Raw genomic sequence first — 23,616 nt, forward strand, 5'->3', positions numbered from 1 at the left:
GCAGTATCCTCAAAATGCTTTCTCTATTTATTTTTCAATTTAAATGGAGACCTTGGGTTGTAAAAATAAAATGAGAAAATACAGCGCATACAAATTCTTAATAAATGTCTGCTGAATCTTCAAGTATATAAATCCTAGTGATCTGACATCCTTGTGTGTATCTTATGCACACTGGGTACAAAACATTCTAATGTCAGGGTGAATGCACTGGTGACACTTTAAAGTTTAATTTCACTATGCTTGAAAGAATCAAAATAATTCCACTTGATTTATATATTTACACTTTTATTAGAATCTTCAGAACTGTCAACAATTGGACAACATATCAGGAAAAAAAACATGGAAACATCAACACTCTTTAAACTTGCACCGCTTACGTATTTACACGTTACCGTATATATAAAAAATATTTTCAAGGACTCATGGGCTTGGGAATATTCAAAAGACATTATTGCTACATTTCAATATTTACAAAACAAAGCCACAAAATAATTTCAAACATTAAGCCACTGCAAAGAAACATCTGATGTAAAAAAAAAATTATAAAAATATAAACTTTCGAGAATATCCAAGACAAAACTCAGTGAAGTGCCCCTGAAGTACCTAGACGTCTACAATGAACAACCACTTTCCTTACTAGAATCAAAGTCAATAGAAATGCAAAGGAAACTTTCAGACAAAGTATGGCAAACAGCGACAAGCTCTTACATGACAACAAAACCTGTTACCTTTGGAAAGGTGCGAGAGCATAGAACTCCAGTGCAAATGGTTACTTCCAGATAAATGGCTACAGTTCTCTAAATGTAGTCTCAGGGAACTAGGAGGGGAAAACTGGGGGGGTAGCCTACCTGAATCTCGCAAGACAACACACAAACCTTGCCATGTACCCATGGACCTCTTATAACTGGGCGAGGAAAAAAAAAAAAAAAAGGTGAACTCTAGGAATAGTATCCAGGCTACAGCCTAAAGGGTAAAATTTAAATATGTTTCGGTGGGAAGAGTAGCATTAATAATGTCTACGGAACAGGTACAGTATGTTGAGTATAAATAACAGAGTGCCTTAAGTGCAGGTGGGTTGCAAATAAATAGGTACTTACGCACTCCGCTTCCTATTCGCCTCTGTGTAACTGCTGGTAAGCTTCTCTAGACAGCCAGGTGAAGAGAAACAGGAGCTGCGCTGCGGATGAAAGCCAGGCTGCTTCCTGGGTACTGAAGGGCCCTCTTGGGCTCAAGGCAAGCATACTCCCAAAGTATTTGTCTACAAGCATACACACGCGCGTGCACATACACACTTATATAGATACTGGCCCGGCATCCAGGACATGCCTGCAATGGAGGTGGAATCTAAATTTTATTTCCTGCTACAGAAGAATCCAAACTAAGACAGCAGTGTTTTGTCACTCCTGCTGGAGCCATGCAGTAAATCAGTCACTTTTTTTTTTTTTTTTTTTCAAATGGCATCAAATCTATTGAACACAATGCCATTCTGAAGCGGGTCAGTTTGTTCTGGACTATCTGTATCGAGCAAGTTCATCGGTGACAAAAGGAGATTTTTGTTAAGATTGTGCTTGGCAATTATGTTTTTTCCTTTAAAAAAAAAAAAAAGCAAAGCACTAACTGTTGATTTCAAACTTGTCTGGCTCTATCTATGCCTACACGCAGCAAACTTGAGCCAGAAACTACACCTTGGGGGTTCCTCCCTCCAGTGTGTGAACACGTATGACTGACAGATGAGTATATACAAAATGGGGGCTGGGGAGGAGGCCGTCTCTCCAGTTCAGCTCCCTAACAGCAAAGTCTATTTAGAAACCAGGTCGGGAGGACAAAGGCTCATGCCCGGCAGGCTGTATTTATGCTTGGAGAGCACTTTTCCACGGCGTCTCATTCCCAGCATGAACTACTAGATTTCTTGAGCCCTGATATTCATAGGCTTCTGCCCTTTGTTTGAATAACATTCTATTTTCCACATCACGGGGTTAGGGTTTCAGCTTCTAATCCTGCTGCTGCATCACCTCATTGTGGATGATTATCAGGACCGAAGGTGACGACTGCCATGTATTCAAATAAACTGCCAACTACACTTTTCAAACAGAAATCGGAGAAAAGCCTTGGAAAGGACTCCGGGTGTGTCCAGCACGGTCCACCCTCCCCTTCTCCAAGTCTGGTTTTTTTTGGTTAACGGGGGTGGGCTAGCTTGCTATTGGGAATAGATGCAGCTTGACAGTAGGTGGGGACAAACATCGGCCACTCAAGTGTGCTTGTAAAGAAAGGATTACAGCGGGATGTCCACTACCCTGGAGAAGGAGGCGAGTCAAAGGAAAACAAAATAACCATCATGAAAACCAAAAGAACAGGGGGTTGTTCTTGCTGGGGAGCCCCCCAGATGCTCATTCGGCCTCAGACGTCTTCGTGGACAAGCAGAGGCTGTGTGGAAGATGCGCTGCTGCCAACGGAATTGATCCGCACGGAATGGTCCAGCACTGGGTTCTCCCGGTGGGGGCTGCCGTTCGCTAAATTGGAATAAATCTGAGGAAAACAAGTCCACAGTCAATACATCAGTCACCACAATGAACACAGCAACGAAGGGGCTCGTTAACTTGCAAAGACTCTTAGAGCCAGGAGGTTAATGAGACCCAACAGCCAAGAACCAAACCAGATTGACCCAAGACCAGCTTTGTTTCATCCCTCATTCTCCCCAAGGTCTGATGACATAAGAAGTGATGGTCCAAAATGCGCTCTTCTGCTGGGACATATCTGGGAAGGAGAACTATCTAACTTAAAACAAAAAAAAGGTTGAAAAATCACTACAGCCAACTACAATCCAACGGCTGACATCATTCGTTAAGAAACTGGTGATCCTTGCAGGGGTCTTCCAGTGAGAACCAGGCACTTGGGTGGGAAATGCTGTTTAATTTGAAATGTGCTTTGACGCCCAGAAAAGCAAGCCTCAACCCAAAAGTATTGGTGGTAAACTCTCAGAAAAGATAGCTCCAAGTACACACAAACCAGGAAAAAAAGCAGCTTAAAAAAACCTGAGTCCAGGTAAGATCACTCATTCTTCCTTAAAAGCAGAAGAAATAATGGATGTGCGCTTTGAATTTCCTCCCCTCCCCAAATTACCAGGCAGGATCTCCCAACTTCAAATAGCCACTCACTCTATAGGGCTATGGGCAGGACCACTCTCTCATGTTCTTGAGCAGAAGGCTTATTTTTCTGCAGTAACAAGCTGTCTTGTCTATGCTTTTATTCTTGTTCACATCACCTCCAACCCTGAATGGCCTGCCGTATGAGAGAGCAGAGAACATGCTGACCCCATGACCAGCATTTGGGGTGCGGGAGGAAATGTGGCAAATCCTTCTGGAAGCTTCTATTTCCACACTTCTAAGCGCCAAACCCTCTACTCTTTCCCCTCCTCATTTCACATTCTTTGGCCCAGCATGCGGAGATCGGGCAAAAAAATAACTCGTTTCCATTGCTTTACTCTCCTACCCAGAGCCCAATTTACAGCCTAAGTCAAGGAGAGGAGGGAGGGGAGCTTGGTCCTCATCCCAGAGCCTGAGGAGGAGGCCGCGCCTGGCACCCAGAGAAGGGAAGTTCGGAATCTGGCTAAAGCTTACTTACGTGGTTGGTGCTCTCTGAAATCTGCTTCTCAATCAGCTGCACGATCTGCTTGAATGTTGGCCTTTTCAGGGGATCGGCGTCCCAGCAAGTCTTCATTATGTCGTACCTGAAAAATGAGGGCCATTTACCACTCCTCAGTGCCCTTGACCCGTCCTCAGGGGTGTGCCGTGCAGCAATCCCAAAAATTATCCCAGGGCCACGCAACTGGACATACTGACTGACAAGCATATACAATAAAACCCTGGGTGCATGCCATGCTGCCAGAACTTTCTGTACATTAGGTGACAAGAATGACTAAAATAAGCGACAGAAATGACAACCGACCAGGGTGTCATAAAAAGGAACAAAGTGACATTTCAAACCATGCTAGTGAAAACCCTCAACATCTGGGTTTCTGTCTTTAAAAAGGAAAATAAAAGGGGGAAACATTGTCTGAAGGGCCCTTACATTTCGGCAGGTGCGTGCTCGGGGCTGAGCATTCGGAAACCTTCCTTGATCATCTTGTAGAATTTAGAATCGACTGGCATTCCAGGGTAGGGGCTGCTTCCTGAGGCACAAATGGTTTGCAAATCAGGGTAATAATAAGCAAGCAGGACACTGATAACAAAGAAGATGCCCTGGGTCTCATCAAGGTGCCTTTGGCAAGGCTCATTTTACCTAAAGAGAACAGCTCCCAGAGAAAAATCCCGTAGGACCAGACATCACTTTCAAACGTGTACACACAGTTGAAAATGCTCTCAGGTGCCATCCACTTCACAGGTAGCCGAGCCTGAAACGGAAGCACAGCAGATTCAGCAACGCTCATTAAGAAGCTCAAAAACAAAACAAAACAAAACAGAAATAGTAAGTATTCCTGTAGGTGTTGCTCCTGCTGAGAGGTGGCCGGGAGAACCTGATGGCCATCTCACAAAGGCCTTCGACCCATAAGACCTCAGACGACCCCACCTGCCTCTGAAATAGGTGGATCACGAGTACAACTTGAACAACGAGGGTTTGAACTGTGTGGGTCCACTTACACATGGGTATTTTTCAATAGTCAAAACTACCGTACTATACGGCCTGTGGTCGGTTGAATCCACAGATGCGGAGAAACCACGGGTATGGAGGGCTGGCTAAGAATTATACCCAGATCAACCCCTGCGTTTATTCCAGGGTCAACTGGATTCTATCCCCATGTCCAAGGTGGAGTCTGTACAGTGTGGTGATGAGGAGCACAGATGTCAGAGACAGATACGTGGGTTCTAATCCGGGCTCTGCCACTGGCCTCAAGTAACACAGAGGTTTGTTTACTTACCCTGAGTATGTTTCCCCTTTTCCCCTTAATAGAAACATGACTTCCCATGGTTCCTGTCCCCTTTTCTAAATCAATACAATTTCTCAATTTTTTTTTCCTTAAAAAAGGACTTCTCATCTCTGTCAAAAGGGAGGTGAGGGAAGGCCTCCCCTCCCTTGTAAACACTGTAATAACAGATCTGAGAAACCAAGGTTGACACACAAAGTGCGTTTTACAAAATACTAACTAAAATATATTTTACATGAATTATACTTCCATTGAAATTTGGATAGCTGCATTTTCAGGTTCGAAAATATATTTCCACACCTAGGAGATTTCAAAAGCATTTCAGTTCTGGGCAGCAGACCCCACAGTAGGGACTCCCTTGCCCACCTCCTTTGCAGCTGGGTGCAGCCCTGTGGCTCCGTTTTGGCCACTGAGGTATAAGTGTGGTATGGTAGCTTTAGAAAACCTCCTTAAAATGAAGCTGGCATGTGCTCTGTGGCCTTCCCCTCTTGACTCTTCCTCCATCCTGCCTTCTGGAATGGCTGGCTGGCTATCTCCTAGCCATCTTGGACCATGAAGATGAGGGATTCACCAGGGATAGTAAAAAACAGAGAGGTAAAGGGATCTGTTCCCTGAGTACTTGATGAAACCTCTATTTCAGCCCTGGTCGGTGACTCCCGTACCTCTTTTCTTTGGGGTTTCCTGTAATATGCAACCAAAATTTTCCCTTATTAATATCCCTTATTAATGGGAAAGTCACTTATGTGTCTATAAGTAAGCCTCGAAATATTCTTCTGTAAAGAAAAACACTACTTCAAATTCCACGACTTGTCTTGTGGGTTAAATGAGATAATGTGGTTCCAGTGTTTATCCCAGTACTGCTGACTCACTCGGATCTGAAAAACTGCCCTGCATTATACTCAGTACAGAGTAGTGGCTTATGCTGATTACGATTCCAAAGTGGTGAGTGGCAGATTCGAGGTTTAAATTCAGCAGCTGATCTTCACATCCTGAACTCATCCTGCTAAAATCGAGCCAAACTTTCCATGACAATTCCTCTTAGAGACATTTCTGGATTCCCGGATCTTAATTTACCATTAAAAGCTAAATCCATCCTTCTCTTAATCCATTTAGGATTGAAAACCAGGAAGACAATTTTTTTCCTAGTCTTAGTTATTTTAGTCAGCAGGGGAAAAAAAAGCTTTCCCGTATTCCCCCCCCAGATTTTGTGCTAAAGCTATTATAGGGGCCCTTAACCTGAGATCTAAAGGTGTCTTGAATTCAGGGGCCTGTGAACTTGGAAGGGGAAACGTTACATTCTTGTTTTTACTAACTTCTGAATGAAGTTGAACATTTCCTTAAATGACGGATGAACATAATAAAGCACCGTGGTCTCAGCCTGCGACCTTTGTCACCAATAGTAACATGGATATCTTCAATGTATTACAGTTTTCCATGCATCACTTTGAAATTATAGGAGTTGTTGGACCCACAGCTAGAACACGTTATTCTGTGTAACAAAGAAGCACGTGTAATGAATAGCACAGAGGTACTTTTTAATAGTTTGATAACTGCATTTCAATCTAATTGCTGTTTCCGTAATCCTATGTACTTTATTTTACGCATTTAAAACAGCATTCTAGCAAGGGACGCACAGGGTCACCAGACTATGAAAGGAGCCACAGCACAAAAATGACTAAGAACCTGTGTGAAATGGAAGAACTTTCAGAGGAACCGACATAATGAGAAGGTCTCAAATGACTGTGACATAAAATTGGGCACAGTAACATGCAGTGTGAGTTTCCTTGCTTTGAACTTGTCCCGTACCCAGTAGCTTGGTGGGGAGTGATACCTGTGATTGGCTAGTTCCACAGGCTTAGCTGGAGTCCACAGTCTGAAGCCTGGTGGGACCTAACCTAACCCTGTTCATTCCAACTAAGGTCCCTAGCCAATAATGAGCTATTAAGAAGCTGCAGCAGGGGGAAGGGTATAGATCAGTGGTAGAGCACGTGCTTAGCATGGAGGAGGTCCTGGGTTCAACTCCCAGTGCCTCCAGTAATAAATAAATAGATCTAATTACCTCCCCCACCACCAAAAAAAAAAAAAAAAAAAAAGAAAAAAGAAAAAGAACTTTAGATAAGTTAAAAAAAAAAGGAAGCTGCAGCATATCCACTGCCATGATTACTCGCTTTCCAAATAAGACCTTTATCAAGAAGAGCCAGAATATTAAGTGCCACATAAGTATTAGCTACAATGTGCCAGGTACTGTTCTAAGCACTTTACGCATATTAACTCATTTAATCCTCACAACAACTTTATGAGGCAGGGGACAGGATTATGACCAAAAGGAGAAAAACCAAAGTTCAGAGGTGTTGGGGTAATTCTTTTCAAATATTACGCAGCCACTAAATAATAGAACCAGATTTGAACTCAGGAAGACTGGGTCCAGAACACACCACCTTTTATTCAAAGGCCTGGGTAAGGAACCATCGTTCATCCTTACTTCTAATTGTGCACCAAGATGGAAAGGACTTGGTGTTCTTAACACTCCTAGCCTTCAGAGAGTTGTTAGAAATGCATGCTAGAAGTAAATGCAGCACCATTGCCACAAAACCAAGTCTAGGAGAGCCCACCCACAGAGATGCCATAGTGATGGAAGAGAAAACACTACATTAACACAAGGCACACAGACAGCTACCTCCAGGAATAACTCTGGACAGTAAGATGTGGGTCTGGGAAAATAGATGGAGAAGAATATGTGTTCAGGACTACTGGCTTCCATACTAACAGGATATTGTTCTAGAAATCATAGGCTCTGGTTGCAGCCTCTACTGACCTGTGTCATCTCAGACAAACATTGCTAAAATACACTGTGCTTTTAGTTTCTCCAGCTCTTAAAAGGTGAAGATACTGCATCCTAAAGCCAAGGGGCTGTTCTGATGAGAACATGAAAATTGGCAATGAAATAAAGCACTTTGAAGTAAAATCACTATGTTCCCATAGGCCAATTATTACTTATGAACATACTTAATAAGCTCTCTTGTTTATAAGATCCAACATTCTATACACCTAATTCTGAGCATTACCTTAGATTTTAGTCTTTTTCACCTAGCATGTCAATCTCAAAATAAAATTCTCCTGCTGTGACCTTCAGGTCCACATTTGTTTCACTTGAACAAAATCGAGTTCATTGCTATTCTCAGGCTCTAATGAAAATTAAGGCTATTTCTGTTCCCTTCACATGCCCCATAATTACACAATTAGAATTAGGAATTCCGCTATCAGAATTTTGCTGAAGTACTCTTCATCCGACTGCTAAAAATGCGTGCTATCTCAAAGGTAGGACTTGCATTATAAAAATCATAAAAAATACTTAAGAAAACTTGAAACTAAAAGCCTTCACTGGACTGGACTGTCAAGGCAGAGTGGGTACTCACGTTTCCTTTGACCACATAATTAGAATCATTCTTGATGTCTCGGGCTAGACCAAAATCACAAATCTTTGTGATCCGACCATGAGTAAGGAGGATATTTCTGGCTGCCAAGTCTCTGTGAATACACTATTAGGAGAGTGGGAGACAAAAGAGAAAAACCATTTAAACTTATTTTAAACTTTCAAAGAGTGAAAACTATGTTTAATGCTAGAACGCTGCTTATGTTATACAGTGCCAATACTTTAGTTTTACATTTTAAACTATTCGGCGCACCAAAAATAAATATCCAAATTACGCTTTGAATGATGTTCACATTTGTGTTTCACGTCGTTAGGACCTTAATTACTATAATCACTTGCAAAACCAACTCGAATAAATGCTTTTTTTCTTCTGCGAACTGCTTTCATTCATAGGAAAATACATTATAAATAGTTGGATCATTTTTTAAAACTGAAAACTCATTTTGCATGGTTCTCTTTGAATGTTCTTTTAAAGAGTTTCTAAAATGCCTGCAACTTTCCATTGGATACCCCCAAGGACACAGGAAAGAGGCTCTTTATTTCAGCCATCCACATCCTCTTTTAGTTTGGTAATTGCTTGGAAATGTCACCAGTGACATTTAAGGGTAAGATCTCTAACCTCATTCTATTCTGCAAGTCCCAGTTCCTAAGGAATTCCTCTCACTGACCAGAGACCATGTTCCTTGTTTTGGTTCTACAGTCTCTTCCCATCCCCATCGTCTCATCAAGTGTTTATTACTCTCTCTTGATCCCTTACTCCACGCCTCACCCCAGTACTTCATGAACCATGCAATAGTTGAGGTCTCACTTCAATAAAACCCAAGTATATGCTTCATCAAGCATTGCAGCTACATGAAGGACCCTCTCCTTTGGCTGATAAAATAATTCTCTCCCTATTTTCTAAGAGTGGCTCCTATATCCTAAGACCCAAGTTTTAAATGAATTCATTGCATATAAAAAATAGATTCATAGAAAGCTCATTGAGACAGGCTTGCACTTTAAAGCTTATACACGAGAATAGGAATTCCAAAGAGACAGCAGTTGGAACATGAATAAACTCTATTTCCTCTGTTTCTGGTTAACCACACTTCATATGACACTCCACATTCTCACTATAGCTCTAAAATGCTCCTTGGGGGCGGTGGGGGCGGGCAGAACCACCCCTACTTACATTCTTCGAAGCGAGGAACGCCATGCCCTTTGCCACCTGGTAAGAAAAGCTCAGCAAGTCTTCCAGGTCGAGGGCCAGCTCGTCGTCTTCCATGATGGCAGGAGTCACATCTCTTTCTATGTATGAGCCTGTTAGGGGGAGGAGGATTATCTTAGCAGTTAAAACCTTAAAGACAAGGAAAGTCAAAGACAGTGACACCACCACCACCACCACCACCACCGAGGGCTGGTAATAAGCGAACTGATGGGAATTTGCAGGTAAAATCACCTCCCTAGTGTTAAGGACAGGTAGGTGCTGAATCACAAAGCTAATATCCCCAGTCATGGGCTAAATTAAAAAATCTTTAGGGAAGAAGAAGGGTGGATGAATACAAAAGTATCTTATTTTTCATATGCCAAATATGTATTTGATATATTTTGATATGTATGTTATCATGGATGCAGTCAGACACAACAACACAAGCTCTGACCCCCAATACCAACTTGCAACCCCTCACCGCCACTGACCACCGGCACTGCCCCTGCATCCTACTGTAAAGGAGAGCCCCACTACCAGGAATGCTGTTGTGTTTATTCCACAGTGGTATGAGAAACCCTGCCAATGAAGTTGCTTTTATTGCTTGGGAAGTACCCACCTATCCTGGCAGGCCTCCTCTTGTCTGCCTTGGTTGGTACAACGTAAGAAACTCCGGGCTTCATATCCATGTACTCATTAGTACTATCACTGCTGCGAGAGATGAAACATCCATCAAATCAAGATTAAGTAAAATGGGAAGTGGGGGAGCACCCATGGGGCAGCTCTATCTCCTCACTCCCTTTTTTACAAAATTGGCTGACTTTATCTGAAGAAAGCATTGCCAAGTTTGAATGAAGAAAATCTTGTTCAGGGAGATAAGAGTTTTTAAAACTCAACATTAGAATCCAATCCCCAGGAATTAGATGGTCTTTTTTGTGTTCAGTCATAGACAGGACTCAGGTTATAAATTTCCCATCTCTTGGCACCAGGGATAAATGGGAAACAGAGAACCAAACCATTATCCCATATTACTTCAAACTCTCTAAATTAGCCTCGAGAGAGGCAAGATGAAAGAGACAAGAGACAAAGAACCAGAGCTTCTGAGATGTGTTATGGGGGGGTGGGGGGAGGGAGAGACAGAGATCGTTAACATACAGCAACTGATGGAAGGAGGTTTAAAAAAACCAGGTTTGGTTCAGATAAACACCAATAATTTGGACGATTTTCTGAACCATCTGGACCTCTTGAGTCTGCAACATTTGGCTGGAGAGTCTTCAAGATTTCTAGTACTTCCTGCTTCTGATTAGCATAGAAACACCATGACAACAATCTCCTTCAGAGTGTGCTGGTGGTTCCAACCCCATATGGGATCCCAAAGCACAAAGAACACTACATAGGATTGAACAATTTAGGCCATTATTTCAGGAAGTTAAAAAATATATGTATGGGGCCAAGGTTTTAGAAATCAGGCAAAGTGGCTCATTTTTTTTTTTTTTTCACATAAAGGGGCATATGCTCTAGAGGAACCAACAAGAGGTAGTTTGTACTGCACTTTACTGCCACTTGAGGCTACTCAAAGTTTACAGGATTAAAAAAGAAATTAAAAAGCCTCACCTGGGGTTTAAAACTTCAGCCAGAGGTATAGAAAAGCACTTTAAGAGACATAACTGCCCGTGAATAATAGTATTTACCGAGGTCTCCTTGAAGGCCCAGAGTTAAGCTTGGGAGACACAGTCTTGACTTCTCAAAATGTAGGGGATGTAGTGAATAAAAAGGAAAGAAACAACTGCAGAAATATAAAGTAGAAGGGACTGGGCATGATGAGTATGATTCCTGCTGGGCTGGGTGAATCCGGGAAGTCTTAACAACACTTGGAAAGAAGAGGCGAGACACGGCAGAGGATTCTATTCTGGCTGTAAACCACACCAACTCTCCTTAAAGAAACTTGAAGCCCTTGACACATCCTTCAAATTCAGAATGGTACCAGTAATGAAAGAGATGAAAATAAGGTGCCGAATTTTTTAAAATGTGCTAGAGTAGCTGTGCCTTTTTATAGCATGATGAGTTAAGGAAAAAAGACAAGGTATACAGAAATGATTCAGAGATAGATGGCCAGAAACCTACGTGCAGAGAGCTGTTGGAGTTCTCTGCCATTCTGTTACAGGTTTTACAGGAATTTACTGTGACAACCTGGCAGGCCTTCCCATTTTCCCCATAAACAATGTCTCCCTGTAAAGATGCATACAGTACCCAGCTCAACAGTGAAAAGAGAATGACATGGGAGAATAGAACACGATAATAGAAACAGGCACAGAATGCATTCAGTTGAACAGAACTAAAGCTAAGAAAAGCACTAAAGACGCATTTTTAAAAAATCAACAAAAATTCAAGTTCAACGCTATTTGAATCTTTAAAAACTCAATTTGAACTTTCTGAACCGTTAATCACATTCAAATGATTTAATAATTCTGATTTTGCACCTCAAAGTACCTCAGCTCACTTTTTTAAAGAATCATCCTTGATTGCAAACCCTTATGACCCCATGAACTGCCTGTCAACAGCTATTTATGTAAATCAGCCTTACCAGGAAGACTCCTTTGAATGCAGAAGGTTCTTATAAAGCGCCGCTTCTGTGTGATCTTCCTGCTTTGAGCAAATAAATGAATCTCGTTTTCTTCTCAAAAAATTCAGAAGATCACCATAGCAACAATATTCTGTAATGACCAGGGTGGGCCCTATGAGCATTTAAAGAAAAGGTTAGAAAGAGGTGAGATAAACAGACCATGGAGCCTCCCATAAAAAGACCCAAGGGTGATCACGGCCACTCACATTCAGGTTCAATGCTCAGCCTACTCAGGACCAGTACAACCCTATCTATTAAGACTGCTTAGCAAAAAGCAGCGTTCTGTGGAGTAAAACTAAAAAATCTTTTTACCTGAATTTCTGAGTGATTAGGGGCCAGGCATGACTGCTGGTTTCAGACAGGAGTTATGGCTTTCACCATTTTATTATTATCAAGCTTCCTACATGAATTCTGTGATTCACTTGTGTTTACAGTGGGGGCTTCACGCCTTCTTGGTAACGTTATTATGGAAATGATGCTCAGCACAAGCACAAACTGCGGCATAATAGGAAAACCAGCCATCAGAACAGCCAGCTGAGACTGGAAGGTGGGGGACACCCTGGAATAATGGGCATCACCTGTGTGCAGGACCCCATCAGTCAAATTTTTTTCTTTGGTGCCAGGAATGCCTGAAAACTGCAGCTCAGAAGTTAACAGGCAACTAATTAACTCAGGCAGAAATCTCTCATGAACAATTCATGATGTGGTGAAGCAACATTTATGGAGGCTGTTTTAAGACATATAAAGCTGTCAACTTCACCATGGATCTTTCCAGATCTTGAGGAATGGCTCATCTTACCCATCTTTGTTCTTTTCAACCAAAATGCTTTCTGGAAACATCATAGAAGCCTTGATGGGAGGCTTGGCTAATGAAAGCTTCCGAATTGGACATTTGTTTTTTATAGAAGTGAAGTGTTGGCTCATTTGGTGTCTTTTTGAGAGCTGGTGGGCTTAGAGGCCTATTTTTAATTATGGTATGCAAATGAGCATTAACCCTTTTGTGACTAAATATGGTCCGACAAAACATAAAAGCTTGTAAGATAAAAGAAAAGCCTTCTGGGTGAGATGAGACATTCTTGAGATAGTCAAGAGGCCAATGTCAATGGGACATACGTGACAGTGATGAGGATATGTCCTAGGCTGTCCCATCTCAGGATGATAAAGCCAAAATTTACATTCTTAAGAACCACAGCCCACAGGGTACGAATCTAGCAAGATGCTGACCACCTGGGTAAAAATCTCGCAAGAAGTTTATAATCAAGCATTGTCAAAACCATCAAAATATCCCCTCTTTTGATTATTTGACCGATCACAAGAGCCAGTTGGCCATGGTCTTACCTCCAATGGTGCACGCGCCGAGAAGATTCACGATATTCATATGATTACCAAGGTAGCTTAAGACTTTGAGTTCAGACATTAGGGCTTCTCGTTCCGTCAAATGGGCGCTTGCTAAAATTAGAAACATCTTATTTTAGCCAAAACCAAACCTGGCACACAGGTGTGGAGCACGCACAGAGGCCTGCAGGAACTTACGTTTTAGCATCTTCACAGCAACGGTCATGGCCGCATCCGACTTAATTAAGCCGTATGCGGTGGCCTCAACGACCTTCCCGAAGGCGCCAGCACCCAAGGTTTTCCCTATAGAAAGGAAGACGAGGCAGTCAGTGGTAGTGGTTGTGGTGGGACTGAAGGATCATTTGTGTCATTTCAAAACCAATCAAGGAATTAGGGACACATTTGTCTAGATACACTTCCTCTGAAGTATGCTTGATGCCAAACCTATCAAAGGTGGTGAAATTGCACAAAAGACACTTACTGTTTCAGGTGGAATAAAACAAAGGAAGTTATTAGGTTTCCCTAAAGCCATTGTTATGTGTACACAAAAAGGTTACATGGAAAGTCCCTGTTTCATACTGACCAAAACTCAGCCTGTTTCTGGGAAACTCCCATTTGTGATCATAAGGAAGTTGCGTTGGGTCTATGTAAACATAATTGTTTCCATTTATCTCCTCAACAACCTTCCACTGTACTTCATACATGGGTTTCTGGTGGGGGGAGAAAGGGAAAGAGACATCATCTTTTAATAGTTCATGGTTCAGTCATTACCGCGTTCAGGGCAGAGAACAAATAAACTGTTACCTGTAAATATTTGTATGTAAGAATCATCACGATGATACACATTATACCAGCTGCGATCACAAAACCAATCAGCAAAGGCGTGAACAGGGTATGGGCTTGGATTTGTTCTAAAATGAAAGAGGAGCCCGGAATCACAACCTGTGAGCAGGGTCAGATCTTCACCACCTCCCACCAGTAAGCCCCTCAGGGCAGCCATCGAACCAGGTGTATCTGAGCTCCTTGCCTTATCATCTTACTCTTGTTATTCAAAGGAATCTTTTAAAATAACAGCTTTAAACCAGACAAGTGTGGAAAAGAAGCTGAGATTTCCACAGTGCAAGAATAACGTTATGCCATTTGTCAATGAAAAGCGACACCTGGACAAACTTTGTACTTGAAATGCCTGCCCTGAACTTTAACACGTCTCCTCTATGGATGGTTTACAGTTTCTTCTTTATGCTTTCCTCTATTTTTCAGATTTTCTACATTGAGCATGAATTTCTTTCACAACCGAGAAAAACATTTGGAAAGTGTTCTTTTCACTGCCCTGTCTGAAAAAAAACCTATGATGAAGAACAATGTGAGATTCTTCCCCTCATTACTCAAAAAAACTGAACATACCCCACTGTTGGCACTCGCCTTTGCCAACTCAAGAAAACAAAAAACCAGTCTTGTGGATGTTCGTGCCCAGTTTCTTTGTCTCCTGACTTCACACCAATTCATCAATTCGTCACAAGGACCATTTAACTTATGTTAGGAGAGCTGGTCACTCATGAATCAAATTTTACAGACATTAATGAATTAGCTCACGGAGATTATTTCCTAGAAGGTAGTGTTAACTTTCTGAAACAGTCTGACAATGTGTTAAAATAATTGATTTTAAATAACAATTTAAATAATGTTTAAATGAATTTAAAAATTTCAATTGCCCTATTTCTGTTTCTGTTTGGTATAAGGTAAGTCTATTTCCCCCATCTTCTTTCTCTACCCCTTCCTAATAGAAACAGCTGGAAATACCCAATTTTATATATACACACACACACACACACACACACACACACACGTGCATGCATACATACATACATGAATACACAAAGTACAGAGAGTACATGGTTAAAATTACCACAGACATTTTAGTAACTAGTACAGAATGAAACTTGGTGAGTTTGGTGACAGTCAAATGTGCAATGTTGGTATTACCAGAAATGACATGGCCCATGATGGAATGGACTTAAAATCATGATTGACATGGCAGGCAGAGCCTAAACATCCCCTTAAATTGGATTAAAAAGAAATATACCTTTGCTGTTACCTTTAAATGCAAAGTTAAAAAAGGCAGAACTCTTGCCCACATCGTTGTGAGCCCTACATTCCACTGTGCCATTGTGCTTGAACGCACTGTAATCGATGGAGCTGTGAATCACCAGTTTCCCAAACGGGGATACAGAGGAGTTTTGTATCTGCACATCCACTGGCCCGATGGGAACGGAACATCTAGGGGGAAAAAAGAGCAGCCCAGACTTACTCTAGGAAAAGTAATCAATCAAACACATTGGATTTGGCATACTTCTAAAACCAAGTCGGAGGTTCGTGACCTGACATTTCCTTTTACAACGGACAGTGTGTGATGATGAATGGGCACGTCTGTGGCACGGTGGGCAGAGAAGCACTTGGAAGACGAGAAAGAGGAGAAGCGGTTTTGGTGTGAGATGTGCCTTTGAAATCCTGACTCAAACACCTGTTCTGTTGACTTCTGACTAGTGCTAAAACTCTCCAAGACTCAGTTCCCACAGCCGTGAAACAGGGATGGCAATATCCACCTTGGAGGGCTATTGAAAGGAATGAAATAAGAGGGCGGGCTCAGATCCTTTATAAACAAAGGACCTTTATAAATAAAGTAAAAAATTGTGGAAGGATGTCTGAAAGGTTAAAAAGGAGGAGCGTGGAGGAGGAAAGTGAAAAAAAGAAATTCTAAAAAAAAAATTTAAATCAAATGATGAAAGCAGTGGCTTCTGAAAAGTAGTTAAAATAATACTTTAAAGGAAAACCAACATCATAAACAGAGTCCCTGTGGATTCACTAAGAGATATTCATTCCCAATTATCCTCATTTCCTTTCAGTTTTAAAAAAAAATTAAAATTTACTTTCATTCTAGTTTTATTGAGATAGAACTGCCATACGGCACTGTAAGACGTTTAAGGTACACAGCATAATGGTTTGACTTACATATGTCATGAAAGCATTAACATAATACATTTAGTGGACATCTATCATCTCCTATAGATACAAAATAAAAGAAAAAGAAAAAAAATTAAGTCTACAAGGACGAAAACAGGACAACCCCCAAGCCCCAGAAGCAAGGACCCTGCGGCTCCAGGCTCCGTGCAGGGAGACAGAGGTTGTGCCGCTGGCTTGTAGCCCAGATGGAAAACCATCAGAAGCTAGACTCACACGACCCTATTTTAAATTACCCCCCCATATGCATAGCAATTTTCTATTCCCTTGCCTTGCTTTACTTTTTCCCTTAACACTTAACACTTGCATGTGGTAGTTATCTAACTCGCCTGCTGCCCACCTCAATGCACTAGAATATAAACTCACAAATGGACTCAGATGTGCTGTGCTCACTAGACCCACGTCGGGCATACAGTTGGCACTCCATGAATATTTGCTCAGTGGATGTCTGTAACTACTGGGGTTGATTCCCCTGTGGGCAGACTTTCCAGGGGTCTCAAACCCCTCTATTGCTCCCCAAAGAAAATACTCCACTCAAACTCAGACGAAAACAACAATCTTATTAACCTCTTCCAACTTGTTGTTGATTAAAAAAAAAGGTCTATTCTGTGAAAAGTGAAATTTCTATCATCATCCTGACTGTTCAATTGTGATGTTACACTGGGCTTTAAAGCCTGAGCGTAGAATAGCATTTGATGGATAAAAACAGCAATGCTGACCCCGTTTTCATCTTCAGGTAATGTGAAAGGACAATTTAAGGCTTAAGTGTGGATGGTGAGGGAGAGCAGGTACAAGGCCAGATGTGCTCTGCTCAGGAGCTGAGCACCTAATCAAGGAGAAAACCTTTTTAAAACACAGCTTCCCAGGGCCGTGTGTATGTGGTAATTGTACGATCATTACTTTTTGGTAACTTGGCAATTAACTTTTGAGGCACTTTTTTTCATGATAACTACAGCCACATTTCCCACACACGTTACTTTCCGTGGATAGATTGGAAATCTAATTACTCTGTCCTGGAAAATTGCTTTATCTACCTGCAGGCTGGAAATTACATGATAAATCCAAAAGATAACCACCAAAATAGAGAAGTCATTCAGTAATCATTTTTCAGCAAACAAAATTAATGTCTACCAAGAAAAATATAGCAATTAGGCCCTCTAAAAAAGCCACATGAATAGAAAAAAATTAATCAAAACAAAGCTTTTTTTTAAAAAAAAAAAAACGGAATGGCAGTCATTTCTTTATGCATGCTAAGAGGTACCCAAAATAATCACCTCACCTCTGCTCGGTTCCTGGACAAAAATACCAATCAATGGTGGGTTCTGGAAATCCTGCTGCCACACATTGTAGCATGCCATTTGCAAGCCTGTCATGAGTCAGGATTTCTGGTTTTGCTGCAGGAAAAGAGAAATGGCCAGATGTCAGACTGCTGGAAAACCTCACCAAGACTCACTCCACTCTTTCCGATTCCTTAAAAACTTTCTCGAGGCTAAAGAAGACCCTGAGGGAACATGTTGTTCAAAGGGGGAAATCTGAACCAATGAGTGGAAGGCAGGGAGGTGGATGTGAGGGTCTGACCAAGAAAGAACCCCCCACCTCTGCAGCGCTGCCCAGCCCCCGCTCCACCCAGCACATTGTCCATCCTGTAACTGCGAGGCTCTCCGAGATCTGCCTGGCTGGGGTCGCAGGACCACCTGACAGGTTTCTGTTCCAGGGAGGGGGAACTCTGAAAGATGGATTTTATTTAGGACTCCAGGATTCCCAACTGTTTTAAAGGTGGAAATCCAGTTTAAAGGATGCCAGCCATCAGGATTTCAAATGACTGAACTGCCACAGGAATTTCAAGTTATTGCAGGAAGTGGAATAGATCAAACTAGGAGGAGTTACAGGAAAAGAGAAGCCCCCCAGGTCGCCCTCGAGTAATTTCCTTGTTTGAGAGGCAGGCGTCTGGAGGGGGTGGTGCGGATAAAGATCTGAACTGCCCTTTTACAGAGAAGCCAAAACATAAGAGTGAAAGAATACGGGCTTTTAACTCCAAATTTTTATTTCAAATGCAAAATATGAACAGAAAATTTAACCAGCCCAAGAGTTTTATTCATACATCTATCTAAACCTGAGTACAATCACTGAAAAAGTAAACTGTATCAGCAGGAATGCTCTAATTTGACATTTCTGTGTAACTATAATAATCAACTGATATTCAATCAAGGGTGCCGTAAAGCCCTGAAAATTCTTGAGGTTATTTCTAAAGTGAACGGAAGATGAACTTACGTTCAGTTGTTCTACTGGTCACATATCTGAAGGATTCTAACCCTTTGAGAATGAGCCGGCTACACTGAAAGCATCTGGTGACAGGAACGGTGATGTGCTCACTCTGTATCCATGGTGCAGCATCTGCTGCCACCAAGTCTGAGTACAGAGCGACGGGCGGCCGTGCGTGTGGCAGGCAGACCTGCACACCAGCCCCGACACCCAGAGCTGCTCTGCCCTTCACCAAGTCTCCTCGTATGTCCAATGGGAATAATAGTACCCATTTCATAGGGATGTTGTGACAATTAAATGAGATGGAGCACACAAAGAACCAAGAATGATGCACAGAAATGAAACAATAAATGTACTGATTACGAATTTATTAATGACTAGTTTATTAATGGTCCAGTTACGCTTTTTTATTCAGAGTACCTACCCTCCTCCGTTAATCAAGTCTGCTACCAATTAAGTTAACTGTACTTGTCACTAAATATTCTCCTCAGTGATCTGAAAATTGATTAAGATAGCATGAGAATGTGCATGTGTTTTAACCTGATGCGTTGGGAATTTGACATCAATTATCTTGCAACTGATAGGAAAAATATACATGGTCAAAGGAAAAGACTGACAGATCGGAAGTTTATCTCCTCAAAGGAAGGTAACATTGGTAAATGACATCTTTGTGGAACAACCTCTCAGCACCTCACCTCCTGGTGGCAAAATGGCTTGGCAGAGATCAGTGTCCACATGCGTGGCACACCCACCTGTCATTCAACCTGGCCCTGCTGACGGGCAGGCCATTTGGCTAAGACCCACAAAAGAGCAACACTCCAAAAGCAATCTCAAGGTAGGGGCATCCTTGAGAGTCTGGATCCAATGCCAGCTTTCACAAATAGAGCAAGAAGACAAGCCATCGTCTTGCGAAAGCATCCATCTGGCAAGTTTCATTTAATTATCGTAGGCAACTGTGTGATTGGGCTGAAAAGTAGGACATAACACAGAAAACAGTGGAACTTTGGGAGAATGCTATATGCTGAAGACTGCAGGCGCCATACGGCGGGTGTCTCTGGACTCAAGTCAAGTGTCATCTCCTTCTCCAAGCCATCCTCACTCTCCAAAGCCACGTGGGTTAGTCTCGCCTCCCTGTTCTGGAAGCACTTGTGGATACCTGATGCTCTTCTGCCACATCGTGGTCTGCCTCTACCATTAGACCGTACATTCTCAAGGGCAAGAACAGCGCCTTACTGACTGCACCTCTGACTCCTAGCAGAGTCTGACCGATGGCAGGCACACGATAAGAGCTGTTCGGTGATTAAGTCTCCCCCAAAGGAACAAGGCCCTCAGATCCCAAAATAATTCTGTTAGAGTCACAAGAAGGGACCTGGAAGAAAAGCCTAATGGTGACTTTCCCGTGTAGGGGCACAATTTACATTATTTTTGCAGTGGTGGGCATGAGATGAGAAATCCACACATATCCCTGGCTGTGTGAATTTTCTTCCATACTGAGATTAATGATGAGGGGAGGGTCTATGAATGGAGAGTAAAGATAACTGGGTAGGACTCAAGGGGGAATTAACTTCCTGATATCCATGTCCTTATACTAACCTTTCTTCTGTCCCTCATTCTTCCTAATGCTACATAATGGATTTTCAGTGGAATTCAGTTTTAACCCAGTAGGAAAAAAAGGGCTGAAAGGATGCCTTAAGATGTTCACAGTGGTCATCTCTGGTAGTAACGGGTTGAGGATAGATTCTATTTCATTCTTTTGACTTATTTTCTCATTTTTTTCTTACAATGAACACATAGCTAATAATGACCCTATAAAACATTTTTCAACTTAAAAAAAATTGGAACAGCTAAAAATTACATAATCAATTACATTTAGCTTTGGGTACAACTGCTCTCAGAGCCAAGCCTTCCAGCGTGACACCTGGTGGCAGTTATACAACGGCCAGGGCTGGCAAGGGGTGGGGTCCGGCTGGCCTACTTGTTTCTGCCTGCTGGCTAATTAGGCAGATTTTTAAGCCACTATCGCAACCGTTACCTGAGGAGTAGCTCTTGTCCTGGTGAATCTTAGGCTGGCAGAAGGTCCCTCAAACTTCGATGAGCATTTGAAGCACTAAGAGAAGAGGTTAAAATGCACATTCCTGCCACCTCCCCCCCACAGCCCCTGGAGATTTAGTAAGCTGAGGATCTTAGCCAGCAATGGGCTTTTTTAGAGAATCTTCAAGGGACCCTATCAGAGCCTTACCTCACTAAGGTGAGGCAAAGAAAAGCATCTAGGGTGAGGAATTGAAGAAGGCACCCACCCACCTTCTAGGTATTGCAAATATAGGCTAGCACCGTGATTGAGCCCCTCCTTGAATTTTACACCCTAGGCAACTCTCTTGCCTCATCCTAATTCCAGCCCTGTCCCTAACACTGGTGACAAGGACCTCATTCTGAAAAGGATAAATTACACGAGTACAGTTTGGGCTGTACGTGGCAAGTTGCACTAGGAAAATGTTTAATGCATAAAGAATGAGCTAGGTTTAATTCTGATTCCTAAAAATGAAAATCTGGGCTCATCTGCATTTTCTAAGTGCCTCAATGCACCGTCTAAGTCATTAAATATACATTTTGCTTTTAAAGATTCCTAACTCCCTGCAATTCTCCAGGTTAAATCTGAGCTGTGTTTTCTTAGATATTCTGCAATCAGCAGTACACCAAATGACACATTCCCTAATTCCTCCCAAGTTGGAGGTTTAGATAAGCCTAAGAGGTGTATAAGTTATGTATTTCCTGTGGAGATAAAAAACAGCCTTGTCTCCTTTCAACGTGCCGTGGACCTGAGTCATTCTGGTGTCTCCAACAACACGGATCAGCCTGTGGCAGATTTCAGAGTACTTATAATTATAACCCTTCTGAGAATTTATTGCTCATGCAATTAAAAATCCCAACCATTTGCTGATTTACCCCCACAGATATATGATCTTAAAAAAAAAATTATTTCACCACCATCAGGTCCATAAGGAAGGCAAGAACAAATCAGATTTTAAAGAACACAGTACAGATAATAGGAGCTGGGAGTGCGTGGTGGGAGGAGGTACCCAAGTAACGGGGGAAGCTCTGTGTACAATTGTTTACTCACCCTAACCACCTCTACCAACTCCTGCTACAAATGCACATTTGACCACACTATATAATCAGCAAAGAACACAGACGTAAGTCTGCATATAACAGAAGACTAAATGAAGGGGGATCATAAGGATAAATGTGTTTTTATGATTGTAGATCTGATGAGATTCAATGGCAATACAGCAATACTTAGTAGCAATTCGTCACTATCCTTTTTTGGGTCTGAGTCAAATCCACATTCCTGCCATAGTATCATTATAATAAAGGAATTAAAATCAACTAAAACAGAAGTAAAAAAAAAAAACTCAAGTTAACTTTTACTTATAAAAGGAATATCGTACTTTTCAAAAATCCTCAGAATAGATATTACAGGAAATGCATTTTGGTTTATACATTCTTAAAGATACCCAGAAACTGGCATATGGGCACTTTCATAGAAATTTGGTTAACAAACACAACAAAACTTCAACTACAGTCTCCTGCATCTGCCTATGTTTAGCAGAGTGTCTATCATTGTAAAAATGAAGTGATGTTCTAAATGAGGGGTAAGCAAACTTGCAATGTAAAGAATGAGACAGTAAATAAGAGTCTCTCTTATAAATACTCGATCCTGCCATTACACCACAAACATAGCCATAGATGTGTGAGCAAATGTGCGTAGCTGTGTTCCAATAAAACTTTATTTATGGACACTGAAACTTGGCTTTTATATTCACTTCTCACAAAATCTGATTTTTTTCAACCATTTTCTCCCACCTCTGAAAGAAAGGAAAAGAAAGGGAAAAGGAAAAAGGAATTAATTCTTAGTTTATGGACCATTCAAAAATAGGATACCTGTCAAATCTGGCCAAAGGGTTACGGTTTGCCAATCTCTGTTCTAAACAACTATCAAAAAGATCTTCTAATCCTTAAAGTCATTTTTTTTAAAATGACGAAAGTACCTGGAGAAAGGCTTCCTCAGCCAGAATCACGGTGCTCAATTTATACGAGTACCCTTGTCGGGCGATCCAGACAGGGAAGGGGGAATACGCACACACATCACAATGCAACTCTGCTTGCTGCCAAGGGATCAGGCATGTGATAAAATGGTATATTTTTCTACTCTGTCAAAGTAGTGAATTCATTTTGCCTCATAATTCAGAAATAGAGAAGAGTTACTGACACAATGTCCATGGAAAAATTATGTACCTACTCTTGGATGAATTTAAATTTCCACTAAATTATAGGTGACACTGTATACATTTGCAAACGAAGGGGGCTAATTTGATGTAAAAACACATGTGGCTCAATTGGAAAGGAGATTTCCACAGAGTAGAAGTTCCACTAATGTGAAAGTTACTACTCATGCTATTTTTAGAAAAGTATGTCCCAGGTCCAGGGTCAAGACTCGCCAAAGATTTACATGGTTATATACCTAGGTTTTTTCCTCCTGCTTTTCCACCACAGACATGAAATAATGGCCAGACCACACCAACAAAGGGCCTAAGGATCCAGACAGGTTACCCTGCCCTCCAAATGGTCAGCATTTAAATAGATCCCCCAATTAGCAACAGACCCCACCAGACCTCTTATGAGACATGAAGAAAAAATGATGCCAACACATTTCCTAAAATCTTTTCAGAATATAAGAGAATCAAATCCTACTCTGGAAGTAGGTTGCCATGATATCCCTTTTTTCTTTCAATTTAAATGTCTATAGCAATTCTTGCATCCAGAAAGATCCTCTGCATAAG

The 23,616-nt window shown here is 41.7% G+C and overlaps 1 protein-coding gene across 8 annotated transcripts in view; it reads right to left on the minus strand.

Moving 5' to 3' along the window:
* Window positions 1-268: 268 nt before the first annotated feature.
* KIT (KIT proto-oncogene, receptor tyrosine kinase) overlaps window positions 269-23,616 on the minus strand; it is a 77,386-nt gene continuing 54,038 nt past the window's right edge. For 2 of the 8 annotated variants that reach the window (XM_031434462.2, XM_031434460.2), the window contains 14 exons: window positions 17,796-17,910; window positions 15,594-15,775; window positions 14,303-14,409; window positions 14,082-14,208; window positions 13,697-13,801; window positions 13,502-13,612; window positions 12,125-12,275; window positions 10,160-10,251; window positions 9,526-9,653; window positions 8,338-8,460; window positions 4,279-4,390; window positions 4,069-4,168; window positions 3,622-3,727; window positions 269-2,526 (listed from right to left, as the gene is read on the minus strand). In XM_031434462.2, coding sequence (XP_031290322.2) covers window positions 2,398-2,526; window positions 3,622-3,727; window positions 4,069-4,168; window positions 4,279-4,390; window positions 8,338-8,460; window positions 9,526-9,653; window positions 10,160-10,251; window positions 12,125-12,275; window positions 13,502-13,612; window positions 13,697-13,801; window positions 14,082-14,208; window positions 14,303-14,409; window positions 15,594-15,775; window positions 17,796-17,910 — 1,688 coding nt within the window. In that variant the 3' untranslated portion in view covers window positions 269-2,397. Of the gene's footprint in view, window positions 2,527-3,621; window positions 3,728-4,068; window positions 4,169-4,278; window positions 4,391-8,337; window positions 8,461-9,525; window positions 9,654-10,159; window positions 10,252-12,124; window positions 12,276-13,501; window positions 13,613-13,696; window positions 13,802-14,081; window positions 14,209-14,302; window positions 14,410-15,581; window positions 15,776-17,795; window positions 17,911-23,616 lie in introns of all 8 variants that reach the window. The other 6 variants (XM_031434463.2, XM_064486520.1, XM_064486524.1 and 3 more) reach the window with 3 other exon arrangements.

Source organism: Camelus dromedarius, chromosome 1, assembly GCF_036321535.1.
Source record: "Camelus dromedarius isolate mCamDro1 chromosome 1, mCamDro1.pat, whole genome shotgun sequence".
NCBI classification, from domain to species: domain Eukaryota; kingdom Metazoa; phylum Chordata; class Mammalia; order Artiodactyla; family Camelidae; genus Camelus; species Camelus dromedarius.